The 22,652-nt window shown below is 48.3% G+C and overlaps 1 protein-coding gene across 2 annotated transcripts in view; it reads left to right on the top strand.

Moving 5' to 3' along the window:
• Positions 1-22,652, top strand: part of TNRC6A (trinucleotide repeat containing adaptor 6A) — a 37,734-nt gene that overhangs the window by 12,454 nt on the left and 2,628 nt on the right. Inside the window, exons 5-23 of one of the 2 annotated variants that reach the window (XM_083711988.1) lie at positions 3,844-4,203; positions 5,278-7,905; positions 8,834-8,998; positions 9,322-9,503; positions 9,658-9,738; positions 9,983-10,034; positions 10,840-10,982; positions 12,054-12,203; positions 14,253-14,384; positions 14,764-14,892; positions 14,980-15,074; positions 16,451-16,671; positions 17,791-17,922; positions 19,238-19,396; positions 19,960-20,100; positions 20,877-20,990; positions 21,199-21,417; positions 21,982-22,052; positions 22,196-22,335. In XM_083711988.1, the coding sequence (XP_083568114.1) occupies positions 3,844-4,203; positions 5,278-7,905; positions 8,834-8,998; positions 9,322-9,503; positions 9,658-9,738; positions 9,983-10,034; positions 10,840-10,982; positions 12,054-12,203; positions 14,253-14,384; positions 14,764-14,892; positions 14,980-15,074; positions 16,451-16,671; positions 17,791-17,922; positions 19,238-19,396; positions 19,960-20,100; positions 20,877-20,990; positions 21,199-21,417; positions 21,982-22,052; positions 22,196-22,335 (5,314 nt within the window). The remainder of the gene's footprint in view (positions 1-3,843; positions 4,204-5,277; positions 7,906-8,833; positions 8,999-9,321; positions 9,504-9,657; positions 9,739-9,982; positions 10,035-10,839; positions 10,983-12,053; positions 12,204-14,252; positions 14,385-14,763; positions 14,893-14,979; positions 15,075-16,450; positions 16,672-17,790; positions 17,923-19,237; positions 19,397-19,959; positions 20,101-20,876; positions 20,991-21,198; positions 21,418-21,981; positions 22,053-22,195; positions 22,336-22,652) is intronic. The other variant, XM_083711989.1, reaches the window with a different exon arrangement.

Raw genomic sequence — 22,652 nt, 5'->3', positions numbered from 1 at the left:
CTGTCTAAAAGCAGGAAATTTGGAACAACATCCAAGGATGTCCACCTGCTTGCACAAGGGAAATCTGCTTGTGCAATGTCGCTTCTGGTTTCTTTGATTTTCCCCTCCTGCACCCCTCCATGCACTCACAAACTTGCTCTGGAGGGTCACCAAAACTCCGGAGCAGATTTTTTGGGTGTGGGTGAAGCTTCAGGGGAGGAATGGAAGAAGAAGCCCCACTGCAAAGGCAGACACCCTCTCATGCTATGTTGGCTCTCACCTATGCTTTTGTTTATTGGGTTTTTTAAAAAAAACTGTATCCTGTACTTAAATTCCTCTTGTTAGGAGATATTTCTAAGATAGTACTGCAGATTGCACAAATACATTTGCTCTGCAAATCTTTTGTTCAGCAGATTGATTTTTTTTGTGTCCCTTGATGTCTGGAGTCATCTAATGTTTTGTTTCAGATTGCATTAAGTGCAAAGCAGAGTAAAAGAGGGATTTGGGGGCAGTTATAAGACTTGAAAAAGGCTTCCTTTCTTTCAATTTAATTTTACTTTTCTCATGAGTGAAACTGGCTAAGAGTCCTTTTGGCATTATAAGGGTGCTCTGAGTAGTATCTTCCAAAATACTAGGCATCTTAGATTAGGAAACAAAAGCTTTTGTATACTTCTTAAGTATACTTAAGAATGGTGCATTTTGAATTATAGGCCAATTTGCTTCAATTAAGGGTGTCAGACCAGCTTGTAGTACACACGTGCCCAGGGTGGATAAAAATTAATTAACTTTTTAAGAATTAAAGGTGCCGCTTTAATTTAGAAAAGCGACAATAGCCTGGTTTAAAAGAAAAATCTGATCCCATATAAGTCAGTCTTTTTGGTAGAATTACTTCAATAAGTGTACATAGGATTCAGCTTTAGCCTGCAAGTAAGTGATCTTGCTTAGTCTACTTACATGTGCACTTACATGTGTAAACAAAAGACTATTGTTTTCAAGTGGTTATAATTTTGCAGTGCAACGCTAATATGGGCAGTATTGCAACAAATTCTGGATTTTGCTTCTTGGCTTGTAATTAAGGTCCTGCTTAATTACAGACTGCAGTGCTTTAAATATTATAGTGCCTAGTCAGTATGGATTTTGTTCAGGAAGTATGTATACATTTTGAAATTGGAAACCTGATTGAAGGCTGCAATCCACAGGCAGGCACAGGAATGCTTTTGAATACCGATTGCTGGGAACCACAGGAGGGGAGAGTGCTCTAGCTCTCAAATCCTGCTTGCAGGTTTCTGACAGGCATCTGGTTGGCCACTGTGAGAACAGGATGCTGGACTAGATGGGCCCATTTGGCCTGATCTAGTGGGCTCTTGATGTTCTTAGGGGATCTTGTACAATCCCATAGCTAGGTCTATGGCACTCCCTACTTTCAGCAGACCCTCAATCGGCCTTTTGCCATCTTTCGGATTGCTCTGACAATCACTTAAATTAGTCTTTCTTAAGGTTTAAATAAATATACCCTACTGGAGCCTGGTGGCATGTTCCGTTTGTTTGTTCCAGTTGTGATGGATGAATCAGAATTGTAGAGTTGGAAGGGACCCCAAGGATCTTCTAGTTCAGGGGCCGGCAACCTAAGGCCCATGGGCCACAAGCGGCCCACAGGGGGTTATTTAACCAGACCCCGAGCCACCCATTCGGTGAGTCCCTGCGCGTTGCGCTAAATCGGTACAGCATGGCGCAAGGACTCGCTTCCGCAGTGCGGGAAATGGCGCAGACGCAAGAATTCACGTCAATGCAGATGCTGGAAATCGTGTGCGTACATGCATGCTATCCCCCCCATGGAGGGATTTCTGCTGGAGTGAACCAGCCCAGGCAAGGTAAACCTTGCCAACCCCTGTTCCACAACCTCCTGAGGGAGACCATTCCACTGTGGAACAGCTCTTACTGCCAGAAAGTTTTTCCCCTGATGTTTAATTGGGATCTCCTTTCTTGTCATTTGAAGCCTTACGTTTGAGTTGTGTGACAGCCCTTGAGATATTTGAAGATGGCTCTCGTATCTCCTCTCAGTAAACATACCCAGCTCCTTCGACCCTTTCCCATAAGGCTTGATTTCCAGACCCTTGATAATCTTGGTTGCCCTCCTGTGTGCACATTCCAGCTTTTCAACATCTTCCTTAAATTAAAACTTTCTTTCCTATAAAGTAGTATAAAGTGCCCTTTTTCTTATTAAACCTAAAGTTGGTTTCCTTTCACATCAGAACTCCCAGAAAATCTTGCACACTCTTAACTGTGCTTTGGTGAGCCATTGCTCTTTTATCTGTAAAAGGGCAGGTATTTCCTGTCAAAAGTCCCCACCTTGACTCATTTCCTGTTCCTTCTCATGGCTCTAGGGGAGTCAACTGCAGCTATCCATCCTCCCCAGGGGCCTCCATTGGAACCTTTGCATTTTGCATGTCTCATCTTGGTGATATGAAATCCACATGTGCCCTTTAGTACCCCCAGACTGGCAGCTCAGTGAGGCACTCAAAAGGAAAGTATGTTGCTATGTTTGTAAGTGACAGTGAAAGCAGAGAGGTCTAAATGCAGCCTGCTTTGTGCCAGAAAAAGGAGTGAAACCAACACTTGCAGGGTGGTTCTTCAGCTAGTGAAACTGTTTCCTGTCTGCACTGAAGATGTTAAAGCAACTGTAGTTTTGTTTTCATGCCTAAGTGAAGAATTGAGAGAAGAGTTCTACTCACTAACTAGCCCTGTAAAACTATACCCTTCCAGCAGTTAAGTGATGTTTATGCAGCACATTGAATGTGCTTCTTCTGATCTCTATTGTAGAGTTTTTTTAAAAAAAATTAAAACAGGTTTTAAAAAATTAAGATAAACAAGGCTTATGCTTCTTGAAAACATGTTCTTTTCTCATCTCCCTTGCTATTAAGTTTAGAGGCAAGTCAAGGGCTGCACAACTGCTTTAAAGTTTCTGTTTAGTGCTAAGAATTTTTCCAGGGAGAATTGGAAGTGGGAAATTGAATGGTTTTCTTATGAAAATTAACTGAAGCCATATTTGAGCATGCAAGTGTGTGAGCCTGGGTTGCATTGGAGACAAACAATCACTCATCTCTAGTAACTTGTGGACATACATTGGTAATTGAACATGAAGATCACCCCTCAAGTCTGCCTTTCCTCCATCCTTCTTTTTTGCTTTTTCTTTCTCCTTTCTGACTACCAACATTGATTGAGTTCCTCCTGGTGCCTGTTTCTCCATGAGATTTGTCCAAGCCAAACTTGTCTTTTTTCCCAGAGATGCTCAAGCCAGCTGTTTATTCTGTTCCTGACCCCTCCGCTCTAAGCCACTGGGGTGCTTCATCATACCCATCATCCCAGCGGTTCCATTGCCACTGGGAGGGGGAGGGTTTTCCAGCAAGAGCAGGAACCACCTAGTCTGTCATGTATATAAAGCATACAGTCAAACCTTGGAACTCGAACATAATCCGTTCTAGAAGACCATTTGACTTCAGAATTGTTCAGGTTCTGAGGCACGGCTTCCAATTGGTTGCAAGAGCTTCTTGCACTCAAGCGGAAGCCATGTCAGACGTTTGAGTTCTGAGGAACGTTCTGGGTTTTTGGCGTTTGGGAGCCAAAACATTCAAAAACGGAGCCGTTTGAGAATCAAGGTTTGACTGTATAGCTAACGCCTTTTTAAATCCCTTGTGTAAGTTCTATGTTTTACAAGTCTTTTTGAGAACAAGCAATTGTGTGTTTTGTTGAATAAATATTTGTTGTTGTTTTTTAATGGTCCCCTAAAACAATTTACTAACATCTGCTCTTCCCCCCTCTTCTCTCTCCCTCCCCCATCAAACATCTTGCTTTGGGCAAGTGCAGTGCCGGAACCTGCCAAGCCCAGTGTCAATCAGCTATTATCTGCCACCTCCACTGCCGGCACAACCACAGCAACCAGCAGTGTTGGTGGCAATAATAATGCCAAGAGGGCTTTGGTCAGCAGTCAGCAGCAGCAGCAGTCGTCGTCGTCCTTGCCTCGCTACCCACCTCGCGAAGTCCCTCCGCGGTTCCGGCACCAGGAGCAGAAGCAACTCTTGAAGCGAGGGCAGCCACTGCCGGGGATCGCTGCAACCCTGGGGGCGGCATCTAAACTGCTGAACGGCCAGTCTGAAGGGAGTCCAGTAACAAGCGAGCAACCTGCAGTGGGTGGCGAAGGGCAGAGCAGCAGCAAAAAGCAAGCAGGTAGGTGGTGAAGACTTCCCAATGATAGGGGCAAGTGCCTGTAAACTCTCTGGCTCATTTGGCAGGGGGGCTGCACGCTTTGGAGGAAGGCCCAACCTAGCTCTTTTCCATGCTCCTTAAGACCCATTTCGCCTTCATTTCTAATTGTCACAACTCTGCAGAAACCGGATGTTCTTTTCCTGTGCTTCATGCCAAGACTGCAGCTGCAGAACCTGCCAAGGCACAACACATGGTCTCTCTGCCCTCAGCTGTGTCACCTGCCTTTCCACACTTGGGGGGAGTGGAGCAGGCAGGAGGAATAATACACTTGCTGGCATCAGTTCTTCCTTCACACTTGTGACCAGAGGAGCGCTAGAGAGTTTCTCCACTTAAGAATATAGGACTGTTCTCAATGTAGTAGGAAGGTTGGTGCACCCATTGTGTGACAACATTTTGAAGAGGAGCATAATGGGGGCACATGCTTTCTATATGCCAGCAGTTTACTCTCAGAGTGATAAGAGGCTGGATGTTAAGAAGTCTGCACAGACAGCAAGCTGATGTGGGCACTTGTCAGTTGATCAGAGTGACCAGAGAGGTGAATGAATCTGGAGCCCTGAGCAGGGATGAGTTGACCATTGCGAGACCACAGCAGACCAGAGAAGGCCGTAATAGTCTAAGCAAGAGAGCTCCAGAGCTTGGCCAGAGTTCTTAACAAGAGGGAGGGGCCAAGATGAGCTCCATAGCCAAGGCACTCTTCCACCATTCCACTAGCTGCACTTCAGCTACCAGTGGGATGTGGTGAGACGCCTCTCCTGTAGATCTTAATGAGTGGAGAAGGGGGAGAGGCAAGTCATTTTAGGTATCGGGGCTCATTTCACTTGTGGAATATATGGACATACCTGTGCCTGCCCTTTTGCTAAGAATATTGCAAGTACCTAAGCCATGTACTTTTGCAACATCTTGTGGTCCTAGTTTTCCAGAATTCTGGAGAGTCTTCTTGCCTCTGTTTCTTTGCTCACTGTACTGAATGTTTCTTTTTTGCTGTACCATTTCCAAAGATGATGACGACGATGTCTTGTCTTCTCCTCCTCCTAGATCTGAACCACAGCACACTAGGATCCCATTATGAGAACTCTCAGTGGGGAACAGTCTCTTCCAGTGGTGACTCCAGAACAAACTGGGATAAAGTTATTGTAGACGGCTCAGACAAGGAGGCATGGCCCTCAATCACCGGCAGTGACGTGGAGCTGGCTTCAGAATGTACGGACACTGACTCTGCTTCTGCCTCGAGTTGTGGGTCGGAGAGGAACCTCATCGCCATGGCTTCAAGGGGCCCGGGCAGTGAAGTGAATGGCCTGCGGAACGGCGGCGGCGGCCACTGTCCTCAGGCCAAGTTTGGCAACAGTAGCAACAGCAATAACGTGGGCAACGGGAGCGTTGGCAGGTCGTGGGGCGTGTCCCTCGGCTCCCTCGTGAGCTCCTGCTCGCCGATGCCCACCGATGCTCCTAATGGCATGTCGGAAAGTAGCAACAATAGAATGAACACTTGGAGCGCGCTCAACTCATCCAATGGAGGATTAAATCCCAGCACTTTGAATTCCAACGGCCACCGCAGTGCCTGGCCTGTCTTGGAGAACAATGGGCATGCCCTGAAAGGGCCCGGAGGAAGCGGTAGCTGCAGCACAGGTTTAGGTCAGATAGCGAACAATCAGAGTATGAACTCGTCCAGCCTTGGCGGCTCCTGGGCCAGCCTCCAGGAAAACTGTGATCCCCAAGCGAATGGTACAAGGAAGGCTTCGCGGAGTGGGCAGCCTCAGAGCCTTAACCCCGAAGTGAATGGACCAAATAATAATAACACTACTAACTTTATGACCTCTAGTTTACCAAACCCTGCTGGTTCGATGCAGGTGACTGAACCGGCAAGTAGTAATACAGGGCCTGGGGCCTGGTGCGTGAGTGCCAAGAGCAGTCGGCCTCAGCCCCAGGCCTCCTCTCCAGTAATAAGCAGCACTTCCGTTTCTCACCTGAGCAATGGTGAAGCAAAAAATGGTGGAACTCCCAGTACTCTGTGGGGCACCTACAGCCCCGCTTACTCTGGAGACACCTGCTCAAACAGCCAAGCCAATAGCGACACTGTGAATGCAAACCTAATGCAGCCTGGGCTCAGCGGGACCAGCAGCACTAACTTTGAAATCAATGGGGAGAAAGGAGCAGGGGCGTGGGAGGCAGCAGGCGGGGGGGCCAGCGCCCAGAATGTGGTGTGGGGGGGTGGGATTGGAATGGGCTCTGGAGGAGGAGGAGGCAGCGGCCGGAGGGGTCCTGCCCAAAGCACCACCTTAGCCGATGGAGAGTGGAACAAACTTCCAAGCAACCCTCATGCCTCCAAGGGCGGCAGCGGGAACAGTAAGAAGTTTACAAACATGCGGAAATCTTCTGAGGAGGAGAGTGCCGCAGTCGACATCCAGAGTTTTGCAGCAATTCAGAATGTGGAGCAGAACGGCGGGTGGACAAAAAGCAGTATTGGGGATAGCGACGGCAGTACCGAGAGCCCCGAGGAAAGATCCGCCACGGAAGGGGCGAACCGCGAAAGGAGGAAAGCTGACCAGCACGCATTGCTCCAGAGCATAGTGAACAGGACAGATCTGGACCCCCGGGTCCTTTCCAATTCCGGTTGGGGACAGACTCCGATCAAACAAAACACTGCCTGGGACACAGAGGTTTCTTCAAGAGGGGAGAAGAAGACTGACAATGGGACAGAGGCCTGGGGGGGCTGTATGGCCCAAGCCTGCGGCTCAGGGGGCCTCACAGAGAGGTCCAGCTTGCATGGCAACAACGCTCCATCCAGCCAGGGTTGGGGCGATCCAAAGTCTGCTACAAGGTGGGGGGACTCCAAAGTCTCCAGCACCCAGGGGGGGTGGGAAGAGGGCTCTGCTTCCACTGCACAGGCCAAGGGCAATCAATCATGGGGGAGCGGCAAAGAGGACAGGTGCTCATCATCGCAGTGGAGCGACCCAGACAAGCTCAAGCAGGGGTGGGGAGATGGGCAGAAGGCAAGCCCCGGGTGGGCGGCCCCAGCTGTCGACGGCTGGGGGGAGAACCTGAGAAGCAATCATTGGGGTGAGGTGAAGAAATCCAGTTCCGGCAGCAGCGACAGCGACAAGTCGACCTCTGGCTGGAAAGAGCCGGGCAAGTCCGGCGCTGCGCACTGGGGGGGAGGCGGCGGCAACAACAACGCCAAGCCAACGAGCTGCACGGGATGGGAAGAGTCAGCCAAGCCAAGCCAAAGCCAGGGGTGGGGAGAATCTCCTAAGCCAAGCCGCTCCCAGAGCTGGGGGGGAGAGGCACCCTCCAAGCGCCCTCCTTCCCCAGACTGGAGCAAGCAACAAGAGGTGGGCTGCTGGGGGGCACCGTCTGCGGCAAGCAAGCCGCCGGCCGCAGGATGGCTGGGAGGACCAATGCCGTCCGCAGCCAAGGAAGAGGAGCCCACCGGGTGGGAGGAGCCATCCCCTGAGTCCATTCGCCGCAAAATGGAGATTGACGATGGAACTTCCGCTTGGGGCGACCCGAGCAAGTACAACTACAAGAATGTGAACATGTGGAACAAGAACACTCTGAACAGTGGCAGCGGCTGTTCAGACCAGCAGGCACAGGGACTGCAGCAAGGGCTTTCTTCAAGCGCCGTGAGCAGCATGGAGACTGGTGGCGGCAGTGGCAGCAGCTCTGGTAAGGCTCCATTTTCCATGATCTGCCTGACTGAGACAACCCTCAGGCGCTACTTGGGGGGGGCAAGGCTACTGGAGTGTCTCCAAAAAGCTAGCGGGAAGTCCAGAATATACCATGGCTTCCAGGTGTGGTTAGTCTGGAGAGAAACAAACCATCTTCCCATGTTCAGGTATCACAAGTCAGGCTCCGGCTCATTTCCTGGTGGAGCAACAGGAGCAGGGCAGAAGCAGAGCAAGCACTATATTAGCTGCATTGCACAAGCATACTGCTCATTTGTGTTTAACCATTGTTTGTTTTTAAGCTATGGTGTAAAGTTGGGTGCAAACCATGGTTTATAAAATTGTGTAGAGAAGTAGCCAGAAAATCATTCAGTGGTACATCTTAGCCTTGTCAAATCAATGAAAACTCACAGTTGTTGAAAGGTCCTGGGAGATTTGCAGAAGGTTGACTGATTTTGGTGTCTTGCCTTTCAAACAATACAAAGATACCACCAACACCCTTCAGCTGCCTTCTAGTCAATTCCTACTTTTATTTTGGTTTAATTGCAAGGAGCAAAATAAGAATTTATATCCTTTTCTGTGAATATTTTGGGGGGATGAACAAGTGCCACACATAGCATTTTTCTTGCTCATTGATCAACAGACATTAATCATTAACACAGCAAATGGGGCAACCCAGTCAGATGGGCAGGGTATAAATATTATTATTATTATTATTATTATTATTATTATCTTCTTTGAAGATCAGTTTGTGTTGGTGGTAGGATAATGTGAGCTTTCCATTTGGTTATAGAACAGCTTTCCTCACAATGGAACTGAAATTGTTACTAAAAACGTCACTAAATTTTCCTTAAACGATCCAAAAGTTAGCCTAGCCATGTGTTGCCTGGCTTTGGGACCAGCTAATAATGTGAACCTCTTTTTGAAAGGTTGGGGAGAGCCTCTTCCTGCTCCTGTTACTGTAGACAATGGCACATCAGCTTGGGGCAAGCCTGTTGATGCTGGTACGAGCTGGGGAGAATCGGTCGGTGATGCTGTGAGTGCCGGTAGCTGGGGGAACACATCTGCTGGGCAGCAGGCTCCTCATAAACCTGGTACGTGCTTTTCTAGGTGGGCTGGAAGTGGGGAACTGCACTAGGGAAGTTGCCAGCTGTCAAGGTCTGGGGGGTGCAGGGAACCAAGGGTGTGTTTCTTTGGAGAGCTGAATTAAGAAGGGAGGCCCTACGACTTGGGTCTGGGAGATCTGCGTTCAGATCTCTCCTTCGTCACTGGCTGCTGTTAGCTTGACTCTTGTTCTTTGTAAAATGTGAATAACAGCTCCCCAGGTGATAGTGCTGCGTAGTGGCTATAGTGAGAGCAGGGGGGACGTGTTGTAGCTGATGAGTAAAAAGTGATTTATTTATTTTATCACAATCAGGACCTAAGTCTATGCAAGTTCCAGATGGCTGGTGTGGGGGCGACATGCCTTTGCCAGGAAGCCATCAGTCGAACTGGGAGGAAGAGGACGACGTTGAGATTGGGATGTGGAACAGCAACTCTGCCCAAGATGCGAACGCCTCTCTACACTGGCCACCATACCCTAAAAAGATGCCTTCTAAGGTAACCGAGTTTAGCTGCAGAGCAAGACAGAGAAAAGCTCCCTCTGCCTCTTAAACTACCTGAAGCCTGTGCCCCATTAAAGTCCTATGTAGGTGTTGATCAGTAGCCATATATCTAATAATGAAGTTTCCATGCTGTTTGTGGTTACTTGTAGGGAACAATGAAAAATGGAAACAAGCAAGACGAAACGTGGATCAATCCATTTGTGAAACAGTTTGTGAATCTCGGCTTCCATGTAAGTCCTGAAGTGGGGCGTTCGTGGCAGGGCAAGGACTCATCCCGTGGCAATTCATTCTTTTTCCAGCCCTGCTTCATAGTGCCTGCTTTTTTCACTTTTTGCTAAGATGCACTCTGTAATCTTCTGCCTGCCTGCCTGCCTGCCTGCCTTCCCTCCCTCATGAAAAGCAGAAGGGGTAGCCTGGAGTATACCAGTAAGCAGAGGCTGACTGTAATTAAGCTCCTCTTGGTTATTCCTTTAGAGAGAGTCACCAGAAGAAATGATGCAGAGCAATAAGATGGATGTATCTGGAGGTAAGTGCAGGCATGGGGTTGTGGTGGGATGAATGAAAGGTGACACAAGATAGAAGGGGGGGTGCAGAGTATCTCAGTGATAGAGCGCTGGCTTGGCTTGCAGAAGGCTCCAGGTTCGTTCCCCAATGGCAGCATCTTCTGGTAGGACTGGGAAGGACTAGCCTCTACCAGTCCATTTAGACGGGCCAATGATCTGTCTTGTTATAAAGACAACTTCCTAGGTTCCTGTTTATTTGTGGTCTTTTAAAAATGGTGTGCATTTCTAGCCCAATTGGCTCAGGCCTTGTTAAAAAATCAGCAATCCCAGTTATCACTTGCGCCTAAAGCAAATGAAATTGAGAGTATTGTTGTCAAAAAAGACTCCGTTTCACCTGCGTTGTCTTCGCAGGAATTTCCTGTGCGCAGTTTGGACTGCTATTTTCATCCTGGCTGGGGCTGATGGGAGTTGCAGTCCGAAACAGCTGAAGGGTGTCAGGTTGGGGAAGGTTGCTTTAGGACAGGGGCACCCAAACTTTTTTCAAAGAGGGCCAGATTTGATAAAGTGAACATGTGCGAGGGCCGGCCACAGTTGTTGAGCTTTTTTAAGGATTGTTTAAGGATTGAAGTTAGTGAGCTTTTTTTACACCAGGTTATATATTGCCTCGGGGGCCGGATTAAATCAACCAGCAGGCAGGACTTTGGACATGTCTGCTTTAGGAGAACTTTTTGTGCCCATGGAGTTTAAGCAAGAGGCAATGTTAGTCTTTTCTGTTGAGATCCACTGTTCAGAGCAGCTGTGTGAGGATGCTTTCCCATCTTCCCTTAGGGATCTTGCCTGACAAACGGATGGAGATGGACAAGCACAGCCTGAATGCTGGAGAGTACAGCCGGGTGATAGGAAAGGGCCCTGGCGCCCGTCCTCAGATTTCCAAAGAGTCTTCCGTGGATCGAAATCCTTACTTTGATAAGGTGAGAGAGCCTGTCTCCTCCCAAGGGACAGTAAAAAAACAATTGCTGCTGTACTCAATAAAATGATTGCTCCTGTACTAAAAAAATAATTGCTGTGTTACTGAAGAGTTGCATTGTGCTCCTCACTATGTCTACTCCAAAGTAAGTATTCTTAATTCAGTGGGGCTTCCTCCCAGATGAATAGGATTCAGATTGCAGCTGTAGTGTGCTTCTGCTTAACCTTTAATTTTAATTCTAGGCTGCCCATCTCCAAATGAGTGAGTGGGAGACTTACTCTGGTGCCTCTAGAACCCAGAGCAGGGGAAGATTCTGAGGGACGCTGATGTGTTTTCACTGAAAATAGTTTGCAGGGTTGGAGGACTAAGTTCAGTGCATAAAATGAAAGCCCAGCACCCTCCACCAGGAGCATCTAATGCTGTTGCTTTTGCTATGAGTCATAGCCCTTAAGAGAGGAGTCTGCACTCCCCTTTTCTCAATCAGGGTGGGCATCTCAGGAAAGCATTTTTACTTCTGTTGTGCTTAATGTTTGGTTTAGTGAACCGCTTTGAGTTCACCTTCCTCCATCAATGTGACTCATAAATATTATTATTAGATATTCCACAAACTCATCCTTTTGGCTCAGGATTGCTGCTAGCGCAACAGGACTCCCCCTGCTCTGTGTCTGCCAAATGGGCTTGGGAGGGATGGGGGAAGCCCTACAATAGATTGGGGGGGGGGGTGTTCCATTGCACTAGCAGCCATCCTTTCACTGATGGGACCCTGACTTCATGCTATGCTGAATACAACCCACTATTATTTTATCAATAATTTTTTTTATAAAAAAATTGGTAAACTGCTTAGAGGTTTTCTTACAAATTGAACAGTATATAAAATAAAAAGAGTATCTGCCATCTGCTTAGAGAACCATCTGGCTCTGGACTGCAGTGGCACTAACCTCCTCTCTCCTGTTTTCTGACTTTTTCTCCCCACCCCGTTGATGCTGGACTTGTCTGCCTCTTCCTGTCCGTCTATCCGTCCTGCTGCTTGGCTTGCTGTCCAACCCTTGCTCCTTCAACTTGTCTGCCCAACCAGGATGGCCTTGTTGTAGCAGACGATTCCCAGAACATGCAGTTTATGTCCAATCAGAACGTGAAGTTTCCCCCTTCAAACAGTGCACTACCTAACCAGGCCCTTGGCTCCCTAACAGGGCTGGGTATGCAAAACTTGAATTCTGTTAGACAGGTAAGGCTGTGAGCATCCTCTTTACATGATGTTTCAACAAAGCCATTGGGTACTTCCTCAGATTTTAGCATGCTGTCTCATCCCCCTTGATTTACAGACATTTAGAAAAGATGGCAGCTTAAACCTTTTGGTCCTCTTCCAGTTAGTGCACACATGGTTTTATAAAACCTGCAACCCTCTAGATCAGTGTTTCCCAAACTTAGAATAATCATGTGCCCCTTTTTGCAAGTTTAATCTTACCGGCAAACCCCTTCTGTGGCAAAGTTCATTTGTGGGTATTTTTCATAATAATATTTTATCTCAACTAGAGCAAATTCTTTTGTGTACCCTTAGAAACCCTTTCATGTACCACACTTTGGGAAACACTGCTCTAGATGCATATTTATTGTAGCCTCTCCAGTTCAAATATCTTTCAGGCAGGAGAATCTTCTGTCATCCTCTAGATCAGGTTTCCCAGATTCGTTCTTGGTGCCAGACAAGGTGTGGGGGGGCTGCTGTTGTGCTTGCTGGCTTCCCTCCCCCAGGGTTCAGTCATCTGCACGGCATTGTAAAAACAGCCACGGTCGGAGAGCACCTTCCTTCCTTTTCATTTGCCTCATTACACCATCTTCTCTTTACATGTGCCTGTTACTCTCCTCTGCTTCTCATTCGTAGTTTCTTTTTAACTTCACAACCCTCCAACCGCTGTCCTCATATTCGCAATAGCATATGGAGAACTGAAGGCAGAACAGAATCATAGGGTCACCTAGTCGCAACTCCCCGCAGTGCAGGAACCAGACCCTTGGGTGGACAGGGCTTGTGTTTACAGCCCGATCTGAGGGCAGTGTGTGCCTATTTTTGCAAGCACAGGCTTAGTCTTTGTGTTCTGGTTGTTGGCATGTTCACTTTAGTCCAGAAAGGGTGGTTGGGGCGAGAAGAGAAGCAGTTGTGCCACTGCAGTATGTCTTCCCTCAGGGCATCCCCCTCATTAACCAAGGATCCTGTTACTGGTGAAGGACTTAGTGGGTTCCCAGTGTCTCCTTCTGTGGCAGATAGATTTATCATACTGACTGGAGCTCCATTGTGGTGTAGCATTGTGTAGCTTGAGCTATAGATTTAAGACTGTGTTTCCTAAACTTGGGTCTCCAGCTGTTTTCAAACTACAATTCCCATCATCTCTGACCACTGGTCTTGCCAGCTAGGAATGATGGGATTTGTGGTCCAAAAAAACAACAACTGCAGACCCAGGTTTGGGAAAAACTGGTCTTAAGACATGGAAGAGCCTGATTCAAATCTCCCCTGAGCTTTGAAAGATCACTAACTGGCTTAGGCAAATCCCAATCCCTTCACTTGAACCTACATCCCACTTCCATCGTAAGGACAGTGTGTATGTGCCCGCCCACACACCTAGGCAGTGCTTTTTTCTGGGGGGACGCAGCGGTACATGTACCCTTAAACATTTTGTGAATCTAAGATTGGCTCATTGAGTGGCAGTATTTCAATATGAGTAGGAAAATGAGAGTAATCCCTAAACATTTCTTTTCAGGGAGAAAAAAAGCACTGCACTAGGCATGCTTCCCTCAGCTCCTTGCAGGAGTGCTGGGATGCAGGCATTCTTTTTTCCTTCCAGGCAAAAGAGTTTCAGGGTCTACTAAGAGTCAAGGATATAAGAATGTCAAAAGAGCTCTGCAGCAGTTGGAGCCTCACAGTGGCCAAGCAGATGCCCCAGTGGGAGGCTCCGTAGAATTCAGAGGGAGATGGAAACTTGGTCTTACTCTCTGGTTTCAGGGTGATGCTTGTTTGCTTCAACGTACATCTCGGCTCCAAGCTCACCTTCTTAGAAATGCCGCCTTCCTACCAAAACAGCACTAGGCTGAACAGTTGTCCGTTTCCCTACATGTGCTGAATGCAACGCTTAAGGGCAATGCAAGAAGCAGCTACAGTAGCCAGCAGACCATACTTTCTGTCACTCCTGACCTAAGCTGCCACTTTATGGTTATGTACTCCTGCTCCTGTCTTGGGAGAGGGTGGGAACAGCTGCTCAGCCCTCTTTTTACGTTCTCTCTGCAGAATGGCAACCCCAGTATGTTTGGAAATCTAGCAGCACAGCCCCGGAGTATGCAGCCGTCTCCAGCACAGCCTCTTAACTCATCTCAGCCTAATCCACGTGCTCAAGTGCCTCCTCCATTGCTCTCCCCTCAGGTGAGGCTTGTGAAAGAGAAGGCCTGGCCTGATGTTGGTTGGATGGGTGTGCTAGTTTTGTAAAGACATTCCTCTCTTCAAAAATGATGGCTGCCAGGCTTGGTCCCAATAGCACCTGCCCTGGTACAAGCAAACACAAGTCACATTCTCCACCTCCCACCTCTCCTCTTCTCCCTTCCACATCCCATTACAGGACTCCCCACCCCCAAGTTTTTAAAGAGCTAAGTTAAAGGGCCTCCAAGCCAAGCAAGGCTGCCAGTATCTGCTGGGGCAGCTCTTCCTGCTTATGGTGAGAAGGTGTTGGTTGCATGTCTCCCTCCCTCTATCCTAGCCAACTTCCAACCTTCATGTCATTGTCATGCTTTTCTCCGCTTTGTAGGTTCCAGTATCCTTGCTGAAGTATGCACCAAACAACGGGGGCCTGAATCCACTCTTCGGCCCGCAACAGGTAGCCATGTTGAACCAACTCTCCCAGCTCAACCAGCTTTCCCAGATCTCCCAGTTACAAGTAAGTGATACACTTCCTCCCCCAACTTTGCTTAGAAAGTGCTCATCCTCCCTGACTCTGCCCTGACTTCTTCCTGACTTTTTGCAGCGATTGCTGGCCCAGCAGAGGAAAGTGCCGAGCCAGAGAAACATGTCCTCTGCTGGGGGTGGCGGCCGCCAGGAGCAGCAGCAGCAGCAGGTAGGGTTTGGGGAACCTTTTTGTTTTCTCTTTCATTTTTAATATTGGTTCTGCCTTCTCTTGACCTGAATTGATTGGGAAAGATCAGATTGAATTGGGTCTTTCTCCGCTGACCCATACGTTATCTCCTTCTTCACAAATCTCTTGTTGGCAGTTCAGGGCTGTTTGCCTGAGAACTGGAATATTTCATGGGAACGGTGGATAGCCCTTTGCAAAAGCTAGGGTGCACTTAGCAACACACCTTGGCAAAATAGGTGAATCATCTGTTGTGGAAGAACTAGCTCACTTCTTAATTTTAATCTCAGGGTTGTGGGTTCAAGCCGCACGTTGGGCAAAAGATTCCTGCACTGCAGGAGGACCCCAGAGTGGCTGGGGAAACCCAGCCAGATGGGCAGGGTATAAATAATTTATTATTATTATTATTATTATTATTATTATTATTATTATTATTATCATCAACATCATCATCCCTTCCAACTCCACGATTCTATGATTATCCTATTTTCCTTCCTGCTGCCTTCATGCATGGCCAAAGGAGCATCTCTTCTCTCTCCCCCTCTCTCTCTCTCTCTCTCTCTCTCTCTGCTGGATAAAGTTATTCTAAAGGTTGTTCTAATTGGACCACTTTATTTCATAGAACAAGAGCAAGTTCACCACCTATGTTTTGCAGCCCAGATCAAGGACTCACTTTGTTTAAATATTGTACATTAACAGTGACCATTTTGCAGGTTGAAAAGAAGATAGGTTTTATTTACAAATAACAAAAGTATTTTCACATCAATTGCCAGCAATACATAGACAACGTTATTTAAGATTGCATCCATATTGCGGATTCAAGTCATGTTGGTTGTGTGTGTTTTCTGAATTATCTCTGCTGCTTTGTTTGACTATTATAACAATGATTATTACGGCCTTTTTTGCTGGATGCTAAGCCAATTCCACCTTTGTGCACAGGTTGTAAGGGCAGAAAGTATGACCCACTAGACTGAATAAGAAATTTAGGATGCCGCTTTAGACAGAGTCAGGCCATCCAGCTCAGTACTGTGTACAACAATGACTGGCAGTAATGGCTCTCCAGGATTTTAAACGGGGGGATCTACCTGGGTATTGCCCCTGGGACCTTCTGCACACACTGAGCAGCTCAGGTGCTGATAACACCAAGGTTGCAGGTTCGATCCTTGCATATTCATGCATTGCAGGGGGTTGGACTAGATGGTCCTGAGGGTCACTTCAAGTTTTACAGTTCCATGATTCTATAGCTGCCTGCTATATATGCCGTGGCTTCTGTTTCACAGCTACAGTGGAGCCACTTCCTAGTTGTTCAGGCCTCAGACAGGACATCTGTCTCAAATACATTTCCCCCCTCTCTCTGTTTGAAGAGTCGCGCTCTCAATATGCAGCAACAGATGATGCAACAGTCTTGTCAGCTGGATCCAAACCTACTCATGAAACAGCAGCAGCAGCAACAGCAGCTGCTCCCATCCCAACAGCAGCTCCATCATTCTGCCATGAAGTCTTTCGTGGAGAACGTTGTGCCCCACACCAACCCAGAGCTGCAGAAAGGGCCGTCACAAATCAATGCATTCAGCAACTTTCCCATAGGTGAGTGTCCTCTCCACCTCGTCTTATGGCTAATCTGCATCAGGTGACCAAGGCTGTGAGCTGGGTCGGTGCTTGGTCTTAGCCTCTCTCAAAAGAGAGGCAGTGGCTGCCTGGCTAAGCCTCTTGTCTCTGATTCTGCAGCCAGCAATAACAATCCTGCTAGTTGGTTACCTAGCTTTCTGTTGGTGCCTGACTTCACCAGATTAAAGACATAATCCTCAATGGAGGTCCCCCTTTAGGCTCCTCAAAGGAAACAGGATTCCCAGTTGCAAGTGAATGTATAATTTAACAGGTTTTCCATTCAATTCCATTCAATCAGCTGCTTTGATTGGCAGAATTCAATATTTTAGTGTGGCAGCACCTACACTGTGGAACTCCCTGCCTCTTGACATCAAGCCAGCGCCTGCTAGAAACATTTTTATTTAGACAAGCCTACCCCAAGGTTTAGAATGTTGACATGAGCTTTAATCCGTATTTAGCCTTGTTTGAAAGTCTAAAATTTATTGTTAATTCCTTCTTATTGATAAATGTTATGAATTGAATAAATAAAATTGTTTCCTCCCAAGATTCAGTTTGAATTCCACCCTTCAGTTTGAGGCTTAATGACTAGAGCCTTCTGAAACGTGTCCCGTCTTGCAGTTTAAGAGCTGCTGCTTTTGTTTTGCTGAGGGACAGTCTCCCAGCTCAAAAAATCACAATGCCTCTTTTGGGACCTGAGTACAGCAGCAGCACTCTGCTCGCTTGTGGTTCTGAGCAGCTGGTATTCATAGTGAATCCTGCCTCTTGACGCTGCCATAAAACTTAGGGAACAAGCTGTACTACCAAAATGATTAAGGTTTTAAATGATAATTTTAGGTTATATTTTAGTGATCAAAATTTAATATATATTTTTAACTGCCGCTATATCTGAATTGTCTCTGTCATACCCAACTGCAATTCAATGTATTCCTGTTGTGTTTTATGATTTTCCTGATATTGTAAGTGACCCAGAACTGGTCTATGACGATAATAATAAATTCTGCCTCTTGACAGTGAAGGTAGCAGAGGCCTGTTTTATTCAGACTGCTATGCTTAGCTGAACTGGAGTCCAGGGAGTGTAACCCAATTTCTTCGATGCAGGATTGAACTCAAACTTGAATGTAAATATGGACTTGGGCAGTATTAAGGAGCCACAGTCCCGGCTGAGAAAATGGATGACTGTGGACAGTATTTCTGCTAACACATCGTTGGATCAAAATGCCAGCAAAAACGGTGAGTGGAATGCAAGGGAGGGGGAGCAAAGAGGGCCCCAAACACCAGGTGCAAAGAGGGCCTCCTGAGGATGGGTGCTGCAGAGAGAAGGGGTGTAATTTGTGGATGTTCATTGTGAAAGGTGGCAATAAAGCTTTCATACCATACACCTTTTATTCTGACTAAAGCAGGCTTCCTCAACCTCGGCCCTCCAGATGTTTTTTGGCCTACAACTCCCATGATCCCTAGCTTAGCAGGACCAGTGGTCAGGGATGATGGGAATTGTAGTCTCAAAACATCTGGAGGGCCAAGTTTAAGGAAGCCTGGACTAAAGGATGCAAATTGGTACAATATCTGAAAGGTTGCATATTTTGGATGCTTTTTTCTGAAATTAAGAGTTGATGTAGCACTCAAAACTTTTTTCCCAAAAATCCTTTGAGGTTTATGCAAAATGTGACGAGAGTGGCAAGAGGAGAGAGGAGTGGTCTGTGAGTAGGCAGGGGAAATGGACTTGGGGCCACACGGGGGCAAAATGTCATGTAGGATGCCAAAGCTGTCCCCCTAGAATCTCTGCCTCCCGAGAGCCTTCTGGCAGTTCCCTCACTGCCAAGAAGTGAGGTTACAAGGAACCAAGCAGAGGGCCTTCTCAGTAGTGGCGCCTGCCCTGTGGAATATCCTCCCATCAGATGTCAAGGAAATAAACAACTATCTGACTTTTAGAAGACATCTGAAGGCAGTCCTGTTTAGGGAAGTTTTTAATGTTTGATCTTTTACTGTGTTTTTAATATCCTGTTGGAAGCCCCCCCCCCCCGAGTGGCTGGGGTGGTTGTTATTATTATTATTATTGTTGTTGTTGTTGTTGTTGTTGTTGTTATTATTATTGTTGTTGTTGTTGTTGTTGTTGTTTGTTTGTTTGTTTCCCCAGCCACTCTGGGTGGCTCCTTGCATGGTTATTTTCTCAGAGAGGCCCTTGCATGGCTTGAAGCATAATCCCACAATCACACTGGGGTGTATTGTTTTGGTTGCCAAAGAAAGCCGATGGTCTTGGGAATTTGCAGCAGTTGCCTGCCAGATTCTGCCCATGCAGGCACATCTCATTCGCCTTGGCTGCCAGCCATAGCTAATTTAGAGGAGAATGAAGACCTTACCCTGGACCAGCATGACACCTGTGTGCAAGTGGGGATGTGACCTGCTACACCTTGGCAGGGACTGGAGGACTACTTCTGACTTAACTCAGAATGATGTTCTGAGCTGTGGGTGTAAAGGAAGGGGTTAATCTGGTGGTTGCTGTTGGCAGCTCAGTGCCCAAACTGATCAGCAGTCTCCTCTCTTCCAGGTGCTATTTCAAGTGGCTTTAGGTTGGAGGAAACTCCCTTTGTTCCCTACGACTTCATGAACAGCAGTAACTCACCAGCCAGCCCTCCTGGATCGATTGGGGACGGCTGGCCACGTGCCAAATCGCCTAACGGTTCTAGCAGTGTCAATTGGCCACCAGGTGGGTGACTTGCACCAGTCTGTTCCCCCAAGATTTGGGGCTTGGGGCACAGGAAACCAAGTTCTTCCCTTCTTGGGCTGGGGAAGATGGTGGAAGCAATTGGTTGAAGAGGGACTTGAGAAGTCTTTAGGGAAGGGTAGAGGAGTTCACCTACGTTCCTTCTCTGGCCGTGACAATAAATTGTGGACCTGAGAGGCAGCTGGAAGTATTAGTTTTGTGCTAGGAAGTTCCACAAGTTAAGTTGGGGGGGAGAGGACATGCATGTGATCTTGCAGCTGGGAAGGGGACTACAAAGGTGCTCCTAAGAGGATGCATTTCTCTCCAAACTTTGATAGAACTTGGGGGAAAGCCCAAATCTTTTTCTGAGAATTATCTGAGAAGGTTCAGTCTCGTTGTGAGTTGAAGTGGGTCCCCCATCCCTGCCCTTCCCCTGCAGTCTGAAATAACAGCCTCGGCCCCACCGGCACCATGTACGGTGATCATCTGCTCAGCGTTCACTCGGAGGCTGAATAGTTCTTCCATGGAATAAGCTCAGCCTCCTGACACTTTTTTCAAAATGCTAGAATTTCGTCCTGGTGAGCCGTGGAAAGGTTATCCAAACATCGACCCTGAAACTGACCCGTACATCACTCCCGGCAGCGTCACAAACAATCTGTCGATTAACACTGTGCGGGAGGCCGACCACCTCAGGGACAGGAACAGCGGTATGTATCTGGGAGCAGAGGCTGGTCACTTGAGAATTCTGCACAAAAAGAGCCCCTTCAGTGGTCCAAAGGTTGTGCCAGTTTGTATTTTTCTGAGTTTTTTGTTATCATGCCTGATTTAAGTGGCTTGGTCTTTGGCAAGTCTCTAGAGGAAGGAAATCCTGCAGCTCTTGAGACCTTTGCTGAGTCCTTCTCCATACCCAGCAAAGTGTTACGCAAAGGAGAGCACAAGGAGCTGGTCAGGTCTCGCTTGACCTGACCTGAGCAAGAAGGGTTCCCCCAGCCCCTCTCAAAAGATTCTTGGTGCTTTCCACCATGGAGACATTCTGGAAAGCCCAGGTGTGAGGCAATCGGGTCCACTTGGATTTTGCACATCCTCCATTCTGCTGCAGTTGGGTGAAGCAAGCCTTGCATGCTGCTTCTGCAGAACTCACTAACCAGTGTGCATCTTGGCAAGAGTGGGAGAAGAGGACCGGAACGCCTTAGGGTCCCCCCCCCTTGAGTAACTTGCATCCAGCCATGGCTTGATCCCTGAGTTGAGGTCTGTTGGTCTGAGCAGTGCTGGGGGAAGAAGGGTTCCTGTGGGCAGGAGAGAACTGAGCTGTGCCTGGGTGACCACAGCTCGCCTGGGCTCTGCATTCCAGTTTGCAGCAGGGTTCAGACCTGGAACCTGCATTTCAATGCTGCAGCGCATATGAAGAAACAAAGGAGCCTGTCTCTCCCTTGCTGCTGGTGTCCTCCAGGGGAGTGATGAGCTGTTGACTTTTTCCTGTTAGGGTCATCCTCATCTCTGAACACCACGCTGCCTTCAACTAGTGCCTGGTCATCCATTCGTGCCTCCAACTACAATGTTTCCCTCAGCAGTACAGCACAAAGCACTTCTTCTTCAGGTGAGGTCGGGTGCGTCACACACAGGCCAGGTCTGCCCCCTCTTGGATGCCGCCATGAACTCATGCTTCTCCACCCAGCCCTTAACTGCCCAGAGTCCTGTGCTGCCTGGATCAGCCCATGGGGAAGATTGGGGAGGGGCACCAGGAACAGCTCTCCTTTTTCATTATTATTAATTTTTCACATGCCTTTGGTTTCCTTTCCTCCCAGCCAGAAACAGTGACTCCAAATCGACGTGGTCTCCTGCTTCCATTAACAACACCTCTCTGGCTCACGAGCTGTGGAAGGTTCCTTTGCCACCCAAGAGCATCACCGCTCCCTCGCGCCCACCACCAGGACTGACCGGGCAGAAGCTGCCTCTGTCCTCGTGGGAGAACTCTGCGCGGCTCGGGGGCAGCTGGAGCAATTCCGATGCCAGATATACCCCTGGTGAGGGTCTGGGTTGCCTTTGGCCAGGGTGGCTTTTTGCCTGCAGAGAGGAGGGGGGTCTGCGGAAGGAGAAAGAACACCTTTCCTTGCTTTCGGTTCTTGAGGCTGCAGGAGAGCTGCCTTGTCACAGCTGGTAGCATTGCCTGCCAGGACAACCCAAGGTGGTGGCGAGGGGGGCACTGGAAATTAGGATCATGGGCCATCAATCAGGAGCTGAAACAGGGCCTGAAGTTCAGACCCTCCCTGCACTCTGTCCGCTCTCAAATCTCCCTGCTTCTTGCAGCATCTTCAGCGCCAGCCTTCTGAACTGACTGGGAACATGGCAGCCTGAGGGCATGGCCAACGAGCTCTGTACCACAGTTATCCTTCTGTTGCAAAGTCACTGTTGCTTTAGAGTGGCTGGTTTGATTCCCACACACGAACTAGAAGCCTCTGGCCTCATTCAATATGGGGTGAAATCTGGCCCTTTTGTAGGTGGGGCAGAGGACTTTTAAAAATCCCATGTGGGGCCTGCAGGCACCTTTTCCCACGACGGCAGTGTCATTTTTCTTTTGCTTCCGGCAGGTTCAAGCTGGGGTGAGAGCAGCTCAGGGAGAATAACCAACTGTCTTGTCCTGAAGAACCTCACACCTCAGGTGAGTGAGGGCACAGCTTGGCCTTGTGCCAGTAGCTTGCAGGAAGGTTTGAGCCCTGTTCCCCTTGCCCTGAGGGCTCAGGCAGGTAGAGACAGTGTGTGATTATGTGTGCCTCTCTCCCCCCCCCCCAATGCCCTATCCAGATTGATGGCTCCACCCTGCGGACACTGTGCATGCAGCACGGGCCGCTGATCACATTCCACCTGAACCTGCCCCACGGCAATGCATTGGTCCGCTACAGTTCAAAAGAAGAGGTGGTGAAGGCACAAAAATCTCTCCACATGTAAGTATGGCCGGGAGCCTGGGAGGAAGAGGGGAGGTGCTTTTCTGTCCTGCTGCATGGGGGGGGCAGGGGGCGCGGTGTGCAGAAGGCAAGGATTGGGGCCTCAGGGGAAGCTGAGAGCAGCAGCGTCTAGCTGGCACACTTCCGTGTAAGTGGGTGGTCCCTTATGATGCCCCTCACTGGGCAGGGCACAGATGTTTCCCATAAGAAACGTTCAACCTTATGATCGACTCTGTTTCAGATACACTGCTGGAAATGAAATGACCTGGGGGGCTGAACCTGGGACCTTCTGCCCTGTCCCTGAGCTACGCTGCTTC

This window comes from Podarcis gaigeae (genome assembly GCF_964106915.1).
Source record: "Podarcis gaigeae genome assembly, chromosome: 14".
Lineage (NCBI taxonomy): Eukaryota > Metazoa > Chordata > Lepidosauria > Squamata > Lacertidae > Podarcis > Podarcis gaigeae.
Note: the sequence above shows the minus strand (reverse complement) of the source record. Positions and strands in the feature narration are given on the sequence as shown.